This window comes from Harpegnathos saltator, unplaced genomic scaffold, assembly GCF_003227715.2.
Source record: "Harpegnathos saltator strain DR-91 unplaced genomic scaffold, Hsal_v8.6 scaffold103, whole genome shotgun sequence".
Taxonomy (NCBI): domain Eukaryota; kingdom Metazoa; phylum Arthropoda; class Insecta; order Hymenoptera; family Formicidae; genus Harpegnathos; species Harpegnathos saltator.
Window position 1 is genome coordinate 248037 of NW_020229877.1, and position 21329 is coordinate 269365.

The following is a 21329-nucleotide window of genomic DNA, read 5'->3' on the forward strand; positions in this document are numbered from 1 at the left end:
TTTGAAAGATGGACGGTCGAGCTGGTGGTTTATTGGCTCAACCCGGTCGTCGTCCGCCTTTTTCTCCCTTATCCTTGATTTCTTTCTTCCGAAGCGTCAAGAGAAAGAAAGAAGCGAGACGGAAAACACGCGACATGATCACCTTGACTGCGGTTTTCGAATTGAGAATCGAAGGAGGCTTCGCACGCGCGTGGCTACAAGGGAATCTCCTCCTCTTTCTTTCTTCCTCCCTCCCTCCCTTCTCCCCTTCCCTCCCCTCCCCTACCCTCTCTCTCTCTCTCTCTCTCTCTGTCTCTCAATCGTAAATAAATTTGCCAGACTTTCGAGCGCGGATAACGCGGTGAACGGCCTCTTTATGAGCGCCAGCAATTAGCATAATGCACCGCGCATGAGTGTGCGCAATCGAGTGGGTCTATCGCCGAATTAGAATTCTATAAAAATTTTTAAATGCCCTGCGTTCGCAACGTAAAACAAGCGAACGGTTGTTACGCGTATACGTTCAGCAGCATTTAACGATCGCGCAAAAATTAAATTTCCAAGAAAAGTTGGCAACTGGCGCTTTACTCATGACATCTGAAGCACGATTTGCCGGCACGACGATCGATAAATCGTGACTGGAGTCTCTTCAGAGAGAAAGTACTTATTTATTGCGCGTCAAACTTACAGAACCGCGGCACGCGATTCTCACATCTTTATACGTCACGCATGAAAACCCGCGCGAAAAAAGCTCGCACGAATATTATGGATATTATTAAGCATTAGCGCTACTTTAAATCTTTTTCCATCTAATGATTCCATCTAATTAGCTAATAACCCGACTCTCAACATTTTGGCCCTACAAATCTCGTCAAACTTGAAGGGGGGACCAATGGGAAATTTCAGTCAAGCAATAAACAGTCATCTGCCGTAATCTACATCGTATTCTTGGTTTGTTACAAATTTATTGCAAATTTTGATGAAACTCGAATACTCAGGAGAGAGTTGTAAAAATGAGAGAGTTGTAAGACTAACAATTGTGTAAAAATTAATAGGAATTTGGCTTCGCGCGGCGTAATAACAGGAATATATAAAAATAATAAAAATGCATCGGTAAATTTAAAGTGGGACATACTGTCCAGAAAGATATTTTTAAAGGCGACAAATCAATGTTTACGAGACTAGGCTGGTATTCATACTTGCAAATTATTTACGATTATTAAATGAGACAATTAATCACACTTTCATATTCTTGAATCGTTATTTAGCATTATTTGAGTCAATATTTCTTGTGAACATGAACCAAGTAGAAAATAAGATTGACGAATAATCAGAGACTCATGCAATTATATTATTATATTAATTATTTATCAAACAGTGTGTATGTACGTGACAAACTACGAATATCGACTCTAGTGTAGATTCTAAATTTCGATTTAGAAATCTCTTGACAAGCTCATCACAATCGCCTTATCGCAGTGTGTCTCGTATAACAAATTATTTTATAATTAATACCTCGAAAATGTATCGCTGTCCACATCTCGGTGCCCTGAATCCTCTCCACCTTGACTTCCGTATTCAACATCCCGTCACAGGACACTCCGGCACCGATACCCGCGTAGGATTCGATCGGAGAAATGCGCGATTAATCAACCCTTTAACTGCTGAGATACTAAATGACCAGTATGACCCTCTTTGCTGAGTTATTTTTACAATTATAAAATATTTTATAATGGTCACTGTCACTCAAATCTGATAAATCGGAAGGTAACGCTTTTTACAAACTGAATTAGATGGATGGGTATTACACATTGAAAGTCCAAATCGAGTAAACTCGATCGTAGCAAGGCCGCCATTTTTTCCCACACTCGAGTTATCTCGACCGTAGCAGTTAAAGGGTTAACGCGGTGCGGACGAAAAACTTCGTGCGGATAAAATACTTCGATAACCGACGGAACTTCTTCGCGATCCACCGACGAGTTTTATCGCATGTACCGGTACGCGAAGTCCGCGTCGCGCTATGTGTACCTCGGTCGGTGGCCCGATAGATAATAATTCGGTTACGGAAGAAGTACGCAATACGCGAGAGTAGACCGTACCAAAACAAGGTACAAAAACGACTGCGTCATCTCCCGTCTATCGCCAACCGCCGCCCGTTGCCCTCTGATAAAGGACATAAACACACAGTAGCAGAAGGATCACACAACACACACTCGGAAAATATGATGAGCTTCGATGCGGAGAAAATAATATATCAAGACTGTGCCTATTAGAAATGTCGCCCGTAGTCTTTAACGAATCGTCAATTAATACTCTCTGATCACTGATGAACATTGCATTAATTATAGGCTATCACGCACCTTTTCCCTCGACATAAATTCGTGAAAATTCACGAGCAAAAAGTTTCATTGACGAAAATTAAATTCAGCATTATACTAGAATTTCCAACACAGATAAAGAAAAATAAGAAAAAGATTACGAGAGAGAAAAGTCCGTTATTTGGACGAAACTTTGGTTCGTTACTGGATTACAATCTTTAAGATATATTAATACAAGATTAGCCCTCAAGTTCAACCGAATTTACAAAAGCAAAGCGAAAACAAAATTTCGACTCGGCAAGCTGAGGATCATATTGATCCGCAATGGTGCCGCACGGATACGGGATAAGCTTCTCGAGTGCGGGGTGAGACCCTCTCCCAGAGGGATCATCGGACCCCTGTGTGTCACCTCGGCGGAGCCGAGGAGAAAAAAGAGAAAGAACGACCGTCGTCGTGGCGTCGCGTCGCGTCGCAACGGCTCGATGTGCGTGATACGCGTGTGCGTGTGCGTGTGCGTGCGCGAGCGCGAGTGTGTAGGACCTACAAGGAAACCCTTCTACGCGGTCGGCGCCGTGGCGCCTCGGCACCAGCCGTCCTCGCGCGGACGAGAGAACTCTCCCGAGAACGCGCCCAAGTACTTCGTCGTAATCATCAGGGACTCGTCTTCCACGAATGCCGCCGGATTAAAGCTCTTCGATCAAGCGGCCTGTGCTCGCGCTCGCGCCTGGTCGCCGCGACGCGTCTGGTCGCTTACGCAAATAGCTGCGCCGCTTGACCCTACGATGCACTCCGAGATGCAACGTGACCCCGGACCCGGGTTCGCCACCGGCACGCACCGCGTACAACTCATTTCTCACGTGCGCCGATCGGCATCCGCGTTAACCCACCTAGCGTTACCACGACGCGCGTGTGCGTGCGCGGCAATTAGTTATTTTTCAATCGCTCGCCTGACCGTACGTTAAATTTCATGACACACGAGATTCGATTGTTGCCGCCTTCCCGATGAAATTCGAGCGGCGTTTCGAGCCGAAACGAAAGAGACAAATCGGGGGGAGGGGTCTCCTTCGAATTCGCACACGCACGTCTGATAAGCATAGCCTTCTGCGATATAACCCGGTGCGTTGCAACATCTGACTGGGACGCGTCGTAAAGGAGCACCCGGGTCTCTCTCCCTCTCTCTCTCTCTCTCTCTTTCTCTCCCTCTCTCTCCCTCTCTCTCTCTCTTTCTTTCTCGCACCCTCCTCGCTCTTCTATTTGGTCCCTTTAACCGGGGCCCATTACTGACGTATACCTGGTGCCATCGACGTGGCGTCGGACCCTTCTCGCCCGTCGCAACTCTTACCGCCGGGCTCTCATCTAAATTCCGTGTGATCCGTCGAGGACCGTCGAAAAGTACGGCGCCGCGTTGATGTGGCGCCGTCCGTAACATCGAAACGCGATTATTTTCTCAACCGGTTCCCATTAGAGGATCCGATATTTTCCGCTCTGCTAGCGATCGCCCTCCTCTTCGCGGGGAGAGGAGAGAGAAAGAGAGAAAGAGAGAGAGAGAGAGAGGGGGAGAGAGAGAGAGAGAGAGAGAGAGAGAGAGAGAGAGAGAGAGAGAGAGAGAGAGAGAGAGAGAGAGAGAGCCGCAGTCGCGTCGGGGAGTTCGTAATCGTGCGCTGCGCTTAATTGCGCGCGCTCGCGCGCCTTTTCGCGTCGCGATAAATTAGCGTCGGTCAGGCGAAAAATACCTAAAAATAGCTAACGCGGCTCTGACCACGGTTTGATCGGAGAATGATTTCAATGATAATAGTAATAATCCTGGCTCGCGAGAAAATGTTAATCCTCACGCCATCCCCCGTCGTTTTACGAGTGAGATTACGCACTCGTTATGCATCTCTTACACTACGCTTCGTTATTTTAACGTGCGCACGCGCATGTTAAACGAGTCTTTATGCAAACACTCGAGGCATTCGGTGATTTACCGCGCGCGATCGATATGCGCTTGATTTGCATCAGCGTAAATTATCCTGCTCGCGCCGGCGATTAGCCATGAAAGAAGGAGGGCGTGCTAGGTGACGACCAGACGCCGTGCGTTCGGGACCTGCATCTTATTTTCGTTCCGAAGAGAGAAAAATATCGAGAGCGCGGTAGTCGCTAGACCGCAGAGCGTATTCGCGAACCGTCAATTTCCCGGAAATATCCATGAAATTGATGCGCCGGAATCTCGGTCGTATCGAAAAGCGACGGGGCCAGATACGGCCGCGACGATAGACGCGACACAATGAGACCGGCGGCGTAACGTCGCCCGCAAACATGCCGTATCGTCGTTCAAATATGTAATTCGCGCTGAATAAAGCGCGTTTTACCGCAGCTCGCGCACACTCGCTGCAACTTCGCGATTGCGCGCCGTTGCAAATCAGTGCAAAGCCGTTGCGACCTGCGTAATTTGTAAGTCGCGGACAGGATTATCGCTCATTGACCTAATGTTAATCTCGCGTCGTAAATCATAATCACGTTAATAATGGCAATAATGCGGGGGTACCGCGCTCGCGGTCGATATAATTACAACGCGCCATTATCGGCGTATAATAAACGTACGTGCGTGCGTGCGTGCGTGCGTACACGTATTAACGAGCCCCGAGAGACGTAATCGCATCCGCACTTGCGAGAAAAAAGAGAGAGAGAGAGACTCAAGCGCATCCTTAAACGTACCCATTAGCGCTGATACCCGTTCTCTCCTGCCTCCCCCCCCCTCACCCTGTGTACCCGCTTTTTTCTCTCCCCCCGACGATAGCGGTAGCGACGCGATAGAGTTGTGCGCTGAAAGCATCGACGGTTCCAGAGAGGCGACTGCGACAACCCACCCGAGGCAAGAATGTCGATTTCACTTACGCGCATATGCACATAAAATAACGATCAGAGTGATTATTGATAAGAACTGTCGTCTCTCTCTCTCTCTCTCTCTCTCTCTCTCTCTCTCTCTCTCTCTCTCTCTCTCTCTCTCTCTCTCTCTCTCTCTCTCTCTCTCTCTCTCTCTCTCTCTCTCCTCTCTCTCTCCTCTCTCTCTCCTCTCTCTCTCTCTCTCTCTCTCTCTCTCTCTCTCTCTCTCTCTCCTTTTATGCGGCGATCACGCTCCTCCGCTCTGACGCCATCGACGGCCGATAACAGTTCCAGTGTAATGTTTAAATAATAATAGACGAGAACGCGGTGTTAATCATAGCGACGGGGCAAAAAAGATCTCATGCGATACGGCTAATAATAAATTAGCTTCCATCGGGTCGCGTGACACACGCCCAGCGCCGCTTTTCACGCCGATAATGTCGCACGGCTTGATGAATAATAAATAAAATAGCCGACGAATAGGAGGCACGCGATATATCTCGAGAAAGCTTTGGTTTCTCTCTTTCTTCTTTTCTTTTCCTTGTCTTTTGTCCCGTCGATGCGATAACGCGTCGCAATACAGCGTCACGCTGAAAATATTCATCGAGCGAAGCGAATTTCGGAAGTCGTGTGAAATTGCATTGCTCGTGTGTGATATCGCGCTGGCGACATTCGCAAGTCGGTAATCAACAAAGCGTGGTGTGTTCTCTATTAACGATGGGCACTGGTAAATTATTTTAATGGCCTACAAACGGTCGGACACTTGATATCAGCGTGTGCTGATAACGGCATTCGTCACATTTCGCTTATCGCCGTCATACTAAGAGGATAAATCGATTTTGTCATCACATTTACAAGGTTGCGCGCTTTCCTACATCCTTGTTAGGCGATATCAAAATGACTCCAATGTCGATAAGTTATGTTAATTCGACCGCTGCCGTTATAGCTAGCCGCGTGATATATATGCGCTTTTTCTATCGCGAATCGAGATAAGCTCCGCGACAGCGCTTGTTACGCTCCGCCGAGCGCTGTGTAATGTCGTTAACGGCAATTAGAAAAATCGTTATTATCAGCCGGATCGGGAAAAATCCAAAGTTGCGTGCGATGATCGCGGCGAATCGCGCGATTACCACCGACCGATCTCGACTCAAATGCGAGCCGTTCTACGCTCATTCGTGAGCCATCCGTCGTCTTTTTACAGCGTGTAACGTTTTCAACAAGATCGCCGTCGTATAAAACGATGAGACGCGGCTATATCGCGAAGAAGTGAGCTCTCGTCGTGACACCCGTCGCGCGCTGCTAATTTGCGCCGCCGACCGCCAGATTCGCGATCTCGCGTGTCGCGAGTACTCGCGGTTCCCAGACGTTTCCAGGCACCGAGTGAACATTTTGAAAAACCACCGAACTTTTACGCACGAACGCACGAACCAGTCCATTATCTAATCGGTACGATAAATAAACGGGCCGATACAGTTACGATTCCCTGGAATTTCACGCGGGTTACTAGCAGTCTGCGTTTGCGAGCGGTGCAACGTCACAACTGCACAATTCCGGTAGCTGTTGGCATCGGATATTTAATTTACGATGACAACTGAATAACACACAGTCGCCGGGTTGCCGTGCATGTTGCGGCCGCGGCGACCTCCGACTAGTTTCGCCGCCGTCAATAATGGCATAACTCAATAGCTCGCGACAGTTTCCAATTCTCGAGATCGGTATCGATCGGGTGCAACATGGTGTCACAATCACGTTCCCATCGCGATTCGTGCGATCCATGCTCCGGCGACTTTGAGATTTAATTAATTCCACGCTCTCGAGATCAGCGAGTTGCCATCGCTCGGGGGAAATTTTCAGCCGAGTCTCAGCTCCACCGTGTCATGTAAAACCATTCACGACGGGCAAGGCCCGAAGTATACGGGAAATCTGAAGCATCAAACAATCTGGCAAATCACAATGGATTGTGATCTCCTTGCTGTCCAAGGATAACCGACTATGATTGACTAATTTTCTTGTTGCTCGGATCTCGTTGCTTGCGTCTCTCTATGTATTCCGGCTTAACAGTCGATTTCTTACAATACGTCCGAGACTGATCGTCGCTTTGTGCAGCAAACCCCTAATCAAGCCCGAGCCTGATCAATCTTCATCCACTTAGGCATGCGCCGCTCGCATGCTCGCTCGCTCGCTCGCTCTCGTACGCGGCACCACGTCACGTCGACACCCAGGTTCACGTGCACACGTGTGCGTGAGAATACGCGCGCGACGAAAGCTTTGGACCCGCCTACACGTGGTTCATTCGTGGCCGCAATGGCCGCTATCGGTATCCCCGATTCCACGCTCAGAGTTCCAGCACCGAAGGTGGAGACGCGTCTGCGCGCCTCCGTGCCTCTCTTTTCCTCCCGCGTGTCGGACGCCTTTATCCAGGCCTGTGTTTCTCTCGCTCCGACACGTGGGCTATCATTTGATCCCCTCCCCAGCACGCGGCGATTCCCCTTTCTTTCGAACCGCCGCGCTTCTCCTCTATCTCCGTTCCACCTCAGCCTTCATCAGCCGAAGAGAACGCGCTTCCCCACTCTGCCGTGCGCCCGCGTGCGTTCAACCCTGTAAACTAGCCCCAAACTGGCGGAATTAACTACGAATTATATCCCAATGGAAATATCAAGACTTCTGTGAAAGAGAAGACTTGTGAAGAAATCAGGAGAGTGAAAAAAAAGAGTCCTCGAGATGTCAAATTATATTCTGAAAGAGACGGCTCGATCGCACGCGTATGCGAGTGAGGAGAGACTTATAACGGGGGAAAAATATCGATCCTCGGAGAGAGTTTATTCTAAAATGTTAATAAGTACCTTTTTCCTCTCTCTCTCTCTCTCTCTCTCTCTCTCTCTCTCTCTCTCTCTATCCTCCCTGTCCCCCTCGACGCGGATGCATCTCGGTGCTCTCTCCTCTCGCGCGAGCTATACGTCGGAGACGGCCATAAATTACCTGCCCTCCGCTCTCCGGAGGTTCCTGGACCCGTTGCGGAGGGCCGACTCATGGAACGTGCCGACCATGGCGGCACTCTCCGGTCGCTTCACCGGAGAACGCTCGTGTCCCAGACAATGGCACGACCGTGGGCGGCACGGCGTATGGGAATTCAATATCTACTCACCCCGTAGCCGGGGTTATCTCGCGCTTGGGGATGCTTAAATTTCGTTAGGTATCGGTACTTTTATTCACTCGGTACCGAGCACCGCCGAGTATCAATGTTACACTCGTTGCAACGCCGATCACTTTTGTTTCGCATCTCACGAGAGAGAGAGAGAGAGAGAGAGAGAGAGAGAGAGGGGGGGGCGGGGAGAAGGGAAAGGAAAGAGAAGAAGAAGAAAAGAGAGGAAGGTCTGAGAAATCGCGACGATAATTCAACGAGAGGCGATAAAAATAACGGGAGAATTATTTGACGCTGTCAAAATCGGCACGTCAAGGCCGAGCTGAGGAGTAAAACTCAAACGCGCCCGCTGCTCACAGGACAAAGGGCCATGAGCACACCAGTCTACCCTCGACGGCCGGTGGCCGTGCGCATCCGCGTCCTCTAAATTTCGCGATGCAAAGCGCAGCGTGTTCCATGCATCGTGCTCAAATGGAATGCATAGATATGGCGAGACTTGCGCGGCTATCCTTAAGGAGATGCGTATCCTGACAATAAGACTCGTGGGCGGTGCAGGACTCACGTACCGAAATGGTCGCGGTGCCGCGGGAGAGAGAGAGAGAGAGAGAGAGAGAGAGAGAGAGAGAGAGAGAGAGAGAGAGAGAGAGAGGGAGGGAGGGAGAGAGAGGGGGAGAGAGAGAGAGAGAGAGAGAGAGACCGATATGTATCGGACCACGTGTGCTATTTTCATGTCTAACAATACCGCGAGATAAATTCTCGACGTGCCGCTGCAAAGTAACGCCGGTATCGTCGTAAAATGCATACTGCGCTGTAAAATCGCGCAACGGCAACAAGCCTAAAAGGCGCGTGCGCGCGAGCGGGAATTCTCCTTTCTCGGCCGTAATTATTATCGCCGTAATTATTGCGACAGGAATGCAAATTCGCATTCGCTCGATCATCTCAGGGAGATTATTACGAGGGAGATTACGAGGGATCGTTCAGAGGCGTTTAAAAAACGCCATCCGACCGATTAAAATACGTAATCACATTCGATTACATCCTAAAGCGCTGCGATTAAAGCACCTCCAACTCTCTATCCTGACCTCCCGCTCGCTCATCTCACCACGCTGAACCTCACGTGAAATTTCGCGTTGTTTCGCCTCAGTCGGAGAGACACATCTGGTCTTCCGATTCGCGACCACGGGCGATCACGGGCGCACAGACAAGTAAGACAGAGAAAAAGAGAGAAAGAGAAGAGCTGGCCATCGACGAGCATGACGGGACTCGGATGAATTTTTCACGACCATCCTTGGTCTCTCTCTCTCTCTCTCTCTCTCTCTCTCACGGGCGGCCCACGCCCGACGTCGCGCATCGTCGTTCTACATGACGCTCGCGTTACTTCAATATGTCCGGCCGGTTATATCGGCTAAAGGGACCATTAGCATTATCTGCTCCGGGAGGATGTATTATTGCCGCTTCCATGTTATTACCCGCGGGCTCTGCCGGCGATATATCTCTGTGCGGTAGCGGAAGAAGATTGCCGACGGTGGCTCTCTTTAGCCGCGCGGTGCGCCTTGCCTCTGCCGTTGTATCGATGCCGGCGCACCGAACGGCACGATTATTCATCCTCGTACTAAGGTGAGCACCGTGTTTCATTATCACCGTCTGTTCGAGATTCGCCGTTGACTGTTGACAGTTTGTCTGCGAGAATTATGTGAGTAATATTCCGAGCGAGAATCTTCGCGAATGTTTTCACAGGTAAATATCACGCGCGTTGAGCGTGACGGGTTCGTGGTCCGCGTCTGACTTCGGTCGAGTTCTTTGGCCAAAACATTGATTGTCAAACACCTTGTTGTTGTGATAACATTAGCAGCCGTAGATGCGGACTTTCGGGCCGATCAGCTGATCGGCTCGCGGCTAATCAGCGCGTGCCAAGTCCGCGAAAAGAGTCGGATGAAATTCACGGATCGATGACCGGTGAGGAGATTACGAATTCAATCGCGAAGACCTAACCGCCGAACGAAGGCTCTTATCAGTCCGCGGGAACTTAATTGTGTTAACGCTCAAAGTCAATGTAAATTTTCGCAACATCCTATCGCGTTATCTATTCGGTGGTCCGTTCGTGAGCGCTTGTTTTTCTTGCAATATGTAAAAGGATCCGGCGGGCTTGTCGACGGCTCGAGACGAGAAGAATAAAGAATTGTCGCGCGAACTTCAGTGCTTCTTAACTTCCGCACTTCGCTCTCGTGCGACTTCGCGCGACCGACGATTACGAAACCGCGCGCCTCCGCGCTTTTTTCTCTGAGCGAGTTCCCGGCGAACGTTTTGTGTGCAGCCGTGTTCACGGTCACACAAGAACACCGTCCGTAAGATCGTGAGAAGATCGCTCGCCGGCTGATTTAATTAGGGAATCTTTAATGCAACATATGAGAAAGCGAGAAGAAAACATGTCTTTTTCTCCATGCCGCAGATGCCGTGGTGGTAGCGCTCTCTCGGGGAGGATGTACCACGGGGGCGGAAGTGGCGGGTACGGCGCAGGTTCCGACTACCAGCAACAGTCCCAGCAGCAACAGCAGCAGCAACACGGGCAGCAGCTCCAAGCGCCCGTCTACGTTCCCTCGTCCAGGCCGGCAATTCCATCAGCAGCCACGGCGGCGCAATATCACTCTTTCCCCACTTCGGCCTCGCCCGCATGGTACATGTAATCTACTTTTCCGCACTCTTGCACAATAACCCCGTAAAAGGACTCGCGAGACTAGATCGCTCGCGCCCATCGCTAGTGCCCACTTCGGCAGCCGTGTTCGTTCGTTTTTACTCGCGGAGACTTTCGCGACGTTACATACCGCACATCCGAGTGCGTTATTTCGACACGCATGAGCGTGTCGAATTGGCTGAAGCCTTTCTTCTTTTACACGTTACACCGGACGTTCCGGTCGCGCGTCATTTAATTCGTCTAAACATCGTTTAACAGCACGTTTAAACGTATGTTAAACGACGTGAGAGAGAAACACAAGACGGCGAGAAACGTGTAAGGCTTCAGCCAATTACACGCTTATGCGTGTTAAAATGACGCGCTTGGGTTTGCAGTATGTATGAGGTAACGAAAAATCGCAATTCCGCGCGTACACGCGCGTCACGTACTCGCGAAGGGCTAACGCGAAGCGTTACGATCGAAGGGAGAAAACGGCGTCCTGGCAGCACGGAGTGGAAACATACGCGGCGCATCACGCACTCGCCGGCCACACGAGCGGCACCGCGGCGGCGATGGGACCGCACGCAGGACACGGTCATCCGCACGCAGGACACCCGCACACGGCCCATCCTCATTCCTCCCTCGCCGCAGCCGCGGCCGCACCGTTCTACGCGCAGAATGTCGCCATGATGTCGTCCTGGCGGGCGACCTACGAGGGCACCAGCTTCCACCAGCGCGCGTCTCCTTACGGTTCGTACATTAGTGAGTTTCGATTTTCGAAGTAGTTCGAGGTATCACATCGAATCACGACTTGCAAGGTTAATGGCGAAATTCATCCTTTGCGCGTTCGCAGACTTCGCCGCGACGGTGACAGTTTGCCGTGGTCAATACCACGTCCAATTGAGTGGAAAGAGTTTTCCAAATTAAATCAAGCGAAAAGATATTCCATCAACGGTTGGCCGTAGTCCATTTCGCCAATTTATAAAGCTTTGTACAATATCGTTGAGTCTGTCGATCGGCACGTGTCGGCACGTGTGGAGACAAATTCTCAAACCCACCGAGTCGAGGTTGGCGCTTGGAGCGCAAAGGCTTGAGGATTCTTCGGACACCCGACGCCTCGCGCCGAAGGTCGCTTTGAGAATCTTGGAGAGGAATCATTTCGCCACAATAATACCTGTATAATATGCATCACTGTTCGATTGGACGGTCGCGCATTTACAGCAATAATTGTTCACGCGCCCTTCTCTTCTGCGAGCCGTCCCGCGTCGCCGGTCAACCGGTCGCGTCAACCGATCGACCGGTTGAGGAGGAATTGTCAAGACGGAAACGCGAACGTTACCTGCCCGCAATGCGGATATCCGTCGGCGCTCGAGTCTCACCGCGCTTCGTTCGAGTGCATCACGCGTAAAGTCGTCATGATAAACAAATGAAAGTTATGTGACCTACCCGTACACCGCCGCGATAAGATACGCGGCGGAGGCATACAATTTCCTAGCCCACAGCGATTAGTTTATCAAAACCACAGACGATACCACGAGCGACGAGCCGCGAGAGGGTACCCGTGGAATTTCCAAGCGGGCCGTCGTCGTTTTTACGCTTCGCCTCGCGGCGAACCTCGTCATTTGGCGAGCCTATTTTCGTTAGCCGAGCGCGACCGGGGGGGGGGGCTTTCTAATCGACACTTTCTATGTGAATCACGCGCGATAAATAGCGGCCACTTCGCCCGATTCGCCGTGCGTAACCCTGCGCGGAAAGAATCTCACATACGTACGCACAGATCGATTCTCTCTCACTCGAATATTTATATTATCACACGATTTTTCCCGCTGGCCGATTAACACGTTCATTGTCAGACTGAAAATTTGAATTTCGTGTGGTGGCCAAAGTTATTTTTTCTTTTATTTATTTGTAGTCGTTTTTTTGCACGATTGAACTGGCATTGAACTGAGTCTTTTCGAGGGTCCTGGTTTGTCACTCATAATAAAAAGCAATCGCATAAACGGCCGTTTGGTGAGAGGCCGCAACACGCGATATCGCGTGACCGACAATGAACGTGTTAACAATTTGCGGAAAATAATAGACGGGCTCGTGACGTTCGGCGGAGGAGTTCGCGGAGAACGGCGCGACGGCAACAGCGACGGACAGGGAAAACGCGCGCGGGCAGCGAGGAGAGGGCAACTTTCCTCGCGGATGCTGCTCGTCGACGAATGCACGCGGCGGGCCATGTGCGATGGATAAGTGATAGCGGCGCCTTTGAAGCGAGCCGGATCGGTCGATCCCGCGGTCAAGTGTTTTACGGCGCAGCGCCGGGAATCGGTTCAGAACGGCGCTCGCGGATGCTTTCTCCGTGAGTGCGGGAACCGTCGGCCGCCGCCGCGCGCGGCATTCTCCGCCGCACACTCCGCCGCCGCTGTCTAACTTTAAACCCCGCTGCAGACATCCGAGAGAGAGAGAGAGAGAGAGAGAGAGAGAGAGAGAGAGAGACTCGAGAGATAAGACGTTAAGAGCGGTTTTATCCTGTCAGCTCACCGAGAGCACAAAAACGATCCCCCTACCGCCCCTGCCCTCGATTTGCGGATGCGAGTAGAGAGTCGTGGAGTTGGAGTGACGTAGATAAATCTGACGTCGCAGCGAGGTGAATTCGACGGAAAAGTTCTCACTTGGTGTGATCAGCTGCGCTTCGCAGTTTCCGTCGCGACACTAAAATTGTCAGAGAGTGGAAAAAGAGTGCAAAGTCTACCGCGAAGCAAGAGACAATCGCTTGTCGGCGCTTTAATCGAACGATGAATGTGTAACGATTGCAGACACCGCGATGGACTTCCAGTTCGGCGAGGGTCGCGAATGCGTGAACTGCGGGGCGATATCGACGCCGCTTTGGCGAAGAGACGGCACCGGTCATTATCTTTGTAACGCATGCGGACTTTATCACAAGATGAACGGCATGAACAGGCCGCTTATCAAGCCGTCGAAACGCCTGGTAAGTTCCTCCACGAATGATCGTTCCACTATCTATCTATCTTTTCTCTCTCTCTCTCTCTCTCACGCGCGCGCACTGAGAAGGGGTTTTCGATTCTCAAGGGACTTAGAATTTTTCAGGGTGGGGTGCTCACGAGAAATTCGACTGAAATCTTTTGGATCACGCGTTTCAAGATAGATTCTTCTTCTCGGTCGCGTTCAAAACTGCAAAAGACATTCTCTATTGAATCGCGTCCGCGTGACTCGAGCCGCATCACAGCGTGCGTTACAAATGGGACAGATGTCGGAATTTCAGACCGCAACGAGGCGACTTGGGCTTTGCTGCACAAACTGCGGTACTCGCACTACCACCCTGTGGAGGCGCAACAACGAGGGCGAGCCGGTGTGCAACGCCTGCGGGTTGTACTTCAAATTGCACGGGGTCAACAGGCCGTTGGCCATGCGGAAGGACGGCATACAGACGAGGAAGAGAAAACCGAAGAAAACCCCGGAGCCGAACGCAAGGTCGTCCACGGGGGATCATGAGACTAACGCTTCGACCACTTCCTCTCCCTCCACCGGTTGGTACAAATTACATACGTTCCCGCGTTGTTTGCGAAAGAACATGATAACACAATTGAGAAACGAGACTATAAATAGTTGGTCGACTAGAACAAAATTATTTGTTTGGCTTTCGGACTGAGAGCGATTTTTTCGTCTAATTGTCCCCAACGAGCGCTTCGTGAACATTTCAATTCGTTTTATCTGAAAGAGGAGCAGCCTGATTGCTGCTGAAGTGTCCTGATAAAGCGAACTGAAGTGTTCACGGAATGTTGGAGTCAATTCGACCAAAAACGCGGCACCAACCTGCCAACCAGCCAACCGAAGCAAACCATTATTCTACGTTGCGAGATATCAAAGGAAAGCAATATTATCGTCGCAGACTTAAAGAGCAATCAGCAGCAGCCACAGCAGCAGCAGCAGCAGCAGCAACAGCAGCATCAGATCGAGGTGACCAAGTCGTCGGGCTCGTCGACGTCGACTGACCGCCCCGTCTACCTCGGCCATACCTCGCTGTTAGCCACCGGCAGCGTGCCCGCTGTGAAAACAGAACCGCGAAGCTGCGACGGCGTCGTCAGCCAACCGTACGCGTCCTACTACCAGCATCCTCATCAGCTCGCAGCCAACAGCGAGCATCAGCAACAGAACTACTACGGCGCCCAAGAGACGCCCTATCATCATCAGCATCACGCGGCGGCGAAACTACTCGCGTCCTCGTCGTAATTCATTTGACGGATCGGAAATCCATCGAAATCATCCTGAGGATGACTATAAGTCGACAACGGTGGTCCGAACACTTCGGAGCGAAGGTAGAAGACTAATCCGCGGCACGAGACTAGTCAAGAACGGATGTGCGTCGGAGAAGCCGATGTCGAGGGTCGCTGGCGTTCGTATTGAGGAATCACAGAATCAAGGGGCCGAGAGGGGAAGGAGGAGAGGAGAGCGAGACGCGGTTTTCTACAGTGCTCGAGATACTTCTCTGACGAGTGGAAGAGCGATTCTTCCGGAGCGTGGGACTAGTCAGCGACGGTTGTACGTGCAAACTGTTTCGAAATTCGAAAGATCGACCGACCTCGGACAAGAGAGAAGTCGACACGCGGGAAACGGGTCATCGAGAAACCGAGAGGTGAAGTCGGTCGTCGGTCGAGCAAGTGTTTCTCGATTCTAGGAGCAGGTGATTAACACGAAGAAATCTACTACACGGACACTTGGATGTACGGCGAGAAGTACGGAGGAGTGTGCCTCCGAAGAGGGAGGGACGGTGTACCATCGAAGAGTGTGCCTCGAAGATGTCAGGTTCGACGGCGTGTTGCTGCAGACAGGCGCGCTATCCTAATTGGGAGGGAAACTGGATCTCTAGTCAATGACAGGGATTGTAGAAATTACGATGGAAGGACGTTCGCTCGGCTGATTCTGACGACCATGATGGGACTCGCGCGAAAATGGGATGTAGCTAATAAAAATATGGCGAAACGAACGGGAGATAACATTTTATACGTTGCGACGTGGCACATTTGCATGTTTAACCACGCGCTCTTGTGTGCGCTCGAATATACCCGACACATGTAAATAGCCGAATTATAAGAAAATAATATAATTAACGCAAGAGTGCTTCCTGATCTGACAAAGGCACGACGCACAACAAGGATAATACATACGGCGGATTATTCTGACAAAGCCTGCCCTATCGGAAGAAAAGAGAGAGAAAAGAAAAAATGGATCGATGTGAATGGTAATGTTGTCTCTATTCTTTGCGTTTAAAAAGATGACGAGGCATTGCGCTTTCTCACGCTGTATTCCTCACACGTAATGGTGTCTCAACATATCGATAAATATAAATGAGAAAGATGCCTTCGTCATTTGAGTGTCGAAATAGCACGTCCTCGCCTAAGCCGAATCCCCAGTACGATTATTACTTCTCATTATTATGGCAAACGCTCGCACGCGAAGTACTTAATTGTAAATAATCGTTAACGGTGAAACACCGCAGTTTTAGAGATAATTCGACCGTTTCGGCCTTCTCGGCGATCTCGCCGATTTATTCGATAGTGACGCCGAATCGGAGGACTGCTCGCGATAACGCCCGTGATCGCCCGAAATATACGCTGAATCATTTCGTTGGAATTATTTCTCTTAGACGACCAAAAAATGTACGGTTTATACCCTACTTATCTGATCTTACGGACGTATATACACGGTAGACGTTAAATTTATGTAAGCTCACCGAGAAACGAGATAGTGATAGATGCAAATTTTCAATAGCAGTCGAGGCAAAGCGAAAGACTTCTCGAGGCACAAGAATATTTTATCAGACTTGTATAACGATAACCTTTGCACAAATATCATAAGGACTCACCCCGACCCAAAGGAAGAAGCGAATGCCTGATGTGAGCCACCCCTCCCCCCCTCGACGTACTTACTGCCGCAAACGACAAGAGGAAGGCGATGACGATGATGAGCCATCCTTATAATTTATTGACTCGAGGCCCCCAAGGCTGCTACGGTTCCCTGAAACATACGTTTAGTTAACGTTAATTGAGACAATGAAACTTTTATGTATAGTTCCTGTATTAACTATTTTTGCGACGCGCGATAAAGATGATTTTTATTATCGATTAAGATAAGCGGAAATTGTGTTTTCTCTCGTGAGCCGAGAAAAGAGATATTCGATTTGAAATATTCTGGTGACTCAGAAAAGGGACTCGATGACGAATGAAGCATAAATCATCAATTCGCACTGCACCATTACGATAAATATCCTTCGAACCTTTGAATATGGACAAATAAATTATCGATGCGATAGCATCGATCAATATGTTGACGACATAGTGACACAATGCGCGAAGGAAGACGATGTTGCTTGAGAGGGGAGAAGTTATTTGTACATGTTCAGAAGTGCCGAGGACAACTACAAACCACCTTGTACAACGACAAAAAGTCTACTTGATATTATACTTGTGTAAAGTCGGACGCGTTTCTGACGCCTGATTGTATCGCTGATAAATAAAAAAGAAGCTGAAATCACCTTTTTGTTGATTGAAATTCGTATCGCGAGTACACGTGAGAATAGCAGTGTTAGTCTGTGAGCACATTTATTTAGCATACTTTTGTACGTCCACCGAGCACCAAGATATTGTAAAGAAAAAAGGGAAATTAAAACTAAGATCTCTTTTACGTAATAAAAGATATTGTAATCCTACGTTGTCACGGATAGAGAGATATTTATTAGATCGTCGAACACGCCGCTTCTCTTTTGCTTTTACGAATACATATCGAGAACAGTTATATTTAACGCTAATTGAAAACGCGCCGATCTCGATTATTTTCGCCACGGTACACCGAATACCGCTTCTTCTTCCGATTTGTTCTGGAATAATTTCACGAGCGAGGAACGGTATTACACTCGACCAGTCCACCGCAAATATTATCCTTCTGCATCCTGACGTTCCGAGTGACAGGTCGGACAAATCCGATTCACCACCCCGTTTCCACCACCATCGACGTTAACTTTCCTCGGATAAGGGGTGTGTTTCACGTCGTGTCCGAGTTTGGTCTCACCCGCGGACGCGATCGGGCGCGATCATTTGTATCACTCGCAATCGACGACGAGACATCGCGACGCGGTCAGCCCTTCACGAATTGCGCGCAACGATATCAAGCTTGCGAAGTAGAGTAGACGCACACAAACATGGGTAAATAAGCGTCTTTTTTCATCTTCTCCATAAGAGCCGAGTTGTAATATCTCAGTGGCTGCTATTAGTGAGAAAACACATGCGATACAAACGGCGTTGAGATCGCGAGGAGAAAGGAAACGATCGTTAAAATTCGTAACTCGTAAAATGAGTATCGGTGTTGCTCGTATTCTCAACTGACGAACGATAATGTTTCTCGTGACAGGGAGAACTTTACCCACACCGGTTTCTTGTAAAGTATGTGGCGACCGATCGTATGGGAAACATTATGGTGTTTATTGCTGCGACGGCTGCTCGTGCTTCTTCAAGCGATCTGTGCGCCGCGGCGCTCTGTTCACCTGCATAGGTCGGTATATATCTTGAATTGAGGTAAAACATTGTACAGTTATATTGTAATTCTGTGACGAGCTTGTCATCTTCTAGCCACGGGCTCTTGCACTATTGCGAAAGCTACGCGAAATTTCTGTCCGCATTGTCGTCTAAAGAAATGTTTCTCCGTCGGCATGAATACAGCAGGTAAGCGAAGATTTGATGCATCTGAACTTAGCTACATTAATTATCATAAACGAGAAATAAAGAGAAATTATTATAGATAAAGCAAATTTGTTGTTTTACTTTCAGTTTATACTGTATCACGTCTTACGTTTACGCTCGAAATAAATAAATTCTTCCGTTCTTCACGACAAAATTCACAATTATAAATCGCGAATTCTGATCTTGTCGATTTAATTATCGTTTAATGTTATGCGTAACAAGTTCAATTAATTCGATACGATATCTTCGTGAAAATCTCATGCAAAACGTGCAAAGTCATCGTCGACAAGTAGATACAATAGGGTCTAACAAATGTAATGAATTCAATGAGATGCAAACAATGGCGTGTGCCAGCCAGCCAGACACGTGGCTTTAACGTTACACGGAGAATTTAATTGGCAGACTTGTAACAGAATACTCGATGATAATCTGATTTGATATGTTTCTTAAGAGCACGCGAGAAATATATTTGTTATTTTACCTGTTGCAAAAATAAAATTTGTAAAACTTCTTCTGCATAAATATATAGCATATATTTTATAATTGCCAACATCCTGTTTAATCGGATACGAGTTTAATAAGAATCAATCTTTTTAATGTAATATCAAGACTGTGTGTCTACAAATGTACAGTCACGAAATTCGCATATAAAAATATACGTAAATAACACACAGACAACCCTAAAACAGTTGAAAATAATGATTACATAACAATGATAATAATAGTCGAAAATAATGATTATAAAATAATGATTGTATAAGCTACTATAGACTCATATCTCTTTTGTGTGGATAATCTTGTAAATAATTTATCAGCTATTGCTACTACAACGTGTCACATGGAACGACATCAAATATCACTTCGGTGGTGAGCTCTTGAGTACACAAACCTTACCCTCTCAGATCAGAGAATTAAAGCTACCCCCTTGCGAAGTTGTTTGACCACGTCGTCGTTACGCGTTCTCATATCGATTATAACGAAGGCGTGAGTACAAGTCCCTCTCGTGAAGAGTGACGGGGACACGTGACAGTGTGATTATTAACGCAAGTTCAAACAACAGGACGTTCCTTTATAACATCTATGTTCTACGGGAGATCAAACTTTTGAAGTAAATCGATCTTTCAAGGCATTAAATTTTTCACGAATATTCCTACAGCGGTGCAGGAAGAGAGAGGGCCGCGAATACGAAATAACGCGCTGCCGAGTCCGCATAATTCCAACACCGTCTGGAAGCCCAAAGTTAACCCAACGGGAGCTCTTTGTGTTCGTTTGAACAGCTCCAAGGTGTATTTGCCCTTCAAGAGCTCCACATTGAACAGTACTTTAACAATGAAAACGATACACGAGTCCGACACCAAGGAAGAGATCACCTTTCCCGTCTTGTCGCGCCAGATACAACCAACTGCGAGAATATCGCCCGGTAATTTTCACCCACCGGATATTTCAGTCGTCAATTCTCGCGACGGGTGATCGCAATAATGTATAAATTAGCCCTGAAAATATATCGCAAAACATATCGCGACATCTATTTTCCAGAGCTAAGTAAAGAAAATATACAATAACATAAAATGATACAACATAAAATATAACGTAACGTAATAACAAATAATATAACGTAGAAAAGTATAACATAAAATAATACATATAAAAGGATATAAGCATAAATTTTTTTTCTATCAGGCACGGCTATACAGTACGAGATCTCCGCGCAGATATTCCTGGCTGCCGTTCAAAGTGCTCGTCGGCATCGAGACTTCTCGCTGCTAGAGCTGGAGGAGCAAAATAAAATTCTCCGTCGCGGTTGGTCCGCTCTTTTCATTTTACGCGCGGCCACATGGCCAGTCGATATAACGAACATACGTGGGCAAAATGCAGCGACAAACGGCGGTGCATCGGCTTATCTGACCGCGGCACGCATCGCGATCGCCAAGCTGCAGCTTGATGATGTCGAGCTGTGCATCTTGGACACGTTCGTCCTGTGTCGACCCGGTAAATAAAAAGCAATGTAAATAAGAAGTAAATACATAATTAAGAAGAAAAATGAAGATGACACAAGAGACAAAATTGATCAGGTATGCGCGCCTCAAATTGCAGAAATCGCTAATACCGCGGACGGCTTTCGCGTAACATCGCGGGCGAGAGACAATGCCGTGGAGGCTCTGATCCGGCATCATCAGCATCGAGACGATCGTGCTAAGAAATTGATCAGGATCCTGTTTGTCTTACCTATACTCACCGGTTGTTGCCCTCAGGAATTGGCTGGAGAACTGTTCGCGCCGATTATTGACGATGCGGACATGGAAAGAGTCATCGCGTCTGTGCGATGAATCTTTCGCGCGCGACTTTCGAAAATTATAACATTATCGCATGTTACACATTTTTCAGATATCAGATTTCAGAGTGAAAGAAAAACTCGAAAATTTCGCAATGCTTTTACCAATAATTCCGCTAATAAATGTAATCATCCGACAAGATTGTAAAAGATGTAAAAGTATCACGAGAAAAATTTCTCCTCACGTACATAACGATAAGTAAGTTTTAACGATACGCTGCACGCGCATCACTCGATTTCAATTTCACGTGACCGGTGACCGAGGGCATACATCATGCCTTAA

At 48.5% G+C, this 21329-nt stretch overlaps 2 protein-coding genes across 11 annotated transcripts in view; both read left to right on the forward strand.

Annotated features, from left to right (window-relative positions):
- The window catches only part of LOC105188093 (GATA-binding factor A), a 56099-nt gene extending 38779 nt beyond the window's left edge, over positions 1-17320 (forward strand). For 2 of the 10 annotated variants that reach the window (XM_025298812.1, XM_025298833.1), the window contains exons 2-6: positions 10751-10975; positions 11457-11734; positions 13777-13949; positions 14229-14508; positions 14871-17320. In XM_025298812.1, the coding sequence (XP_025154597.1) occupies positions 10751-10975; positions 11457-11734; positions 13777-13949; positions 14229-14508; positions 14871-15211 (1297 nt within the window). In that variant the 3' untranslated portion in view covers positions 15212-17320. The other 8 variants (XM_025298839.1, XM_025298827.1, XM_025298831.1 and 5 more) reach the window with 8 other exon arrangements.
- A 184-nt stretch (positions 17321-17504) lies between these two features.
- On the forward strand, positions 17505-21049 carry Hr83 (nuclear hormone receptor 83). The gene is made up of 5 exons (XM_011149391.3): positions 17505-18526; positions 18604-18696; positions 19871-20134; positions 20395-20703; positions 20809-21049. The coding sequence occupies exons 1-5, from the start codon at positions 18370-18372 to the stop codon at positions 21039-21041; spliced, it is 1056 nt and encodes a 351-aa protein (XP_011147693.1). The 5' UTR covers positions 17505-18369; the 3' UTR covers positions 21042-21049.
- Positions 21050-21329: the final 280 nt, after the last annotated feature.

Excerpts from the sequence above, each read along its gene's own strand:
- Hr83 (XM_011149391.3), top strand. The coding sequence starts at position 18,370 with ATGTTTCTCGTGACAGGGAGAACTTTACCCACACCGGTTTCTTGTAAA. Across the intron at positions 20,135-20,394 it reads AACTGCGAGAATATCGCCCG|GCACGGCTATACAGTACGAG; the intron begins GTAATTTTCACC and ends TTTTTCTATCAG. Across the intron at positions 20,704-20,808 it reads GTTCGTCCTGTGTCGACCCG|AAATCGCTAATACCGCGGAC; the intron begins GTAAATAAAAAG and ends CTCAAATTGCAG.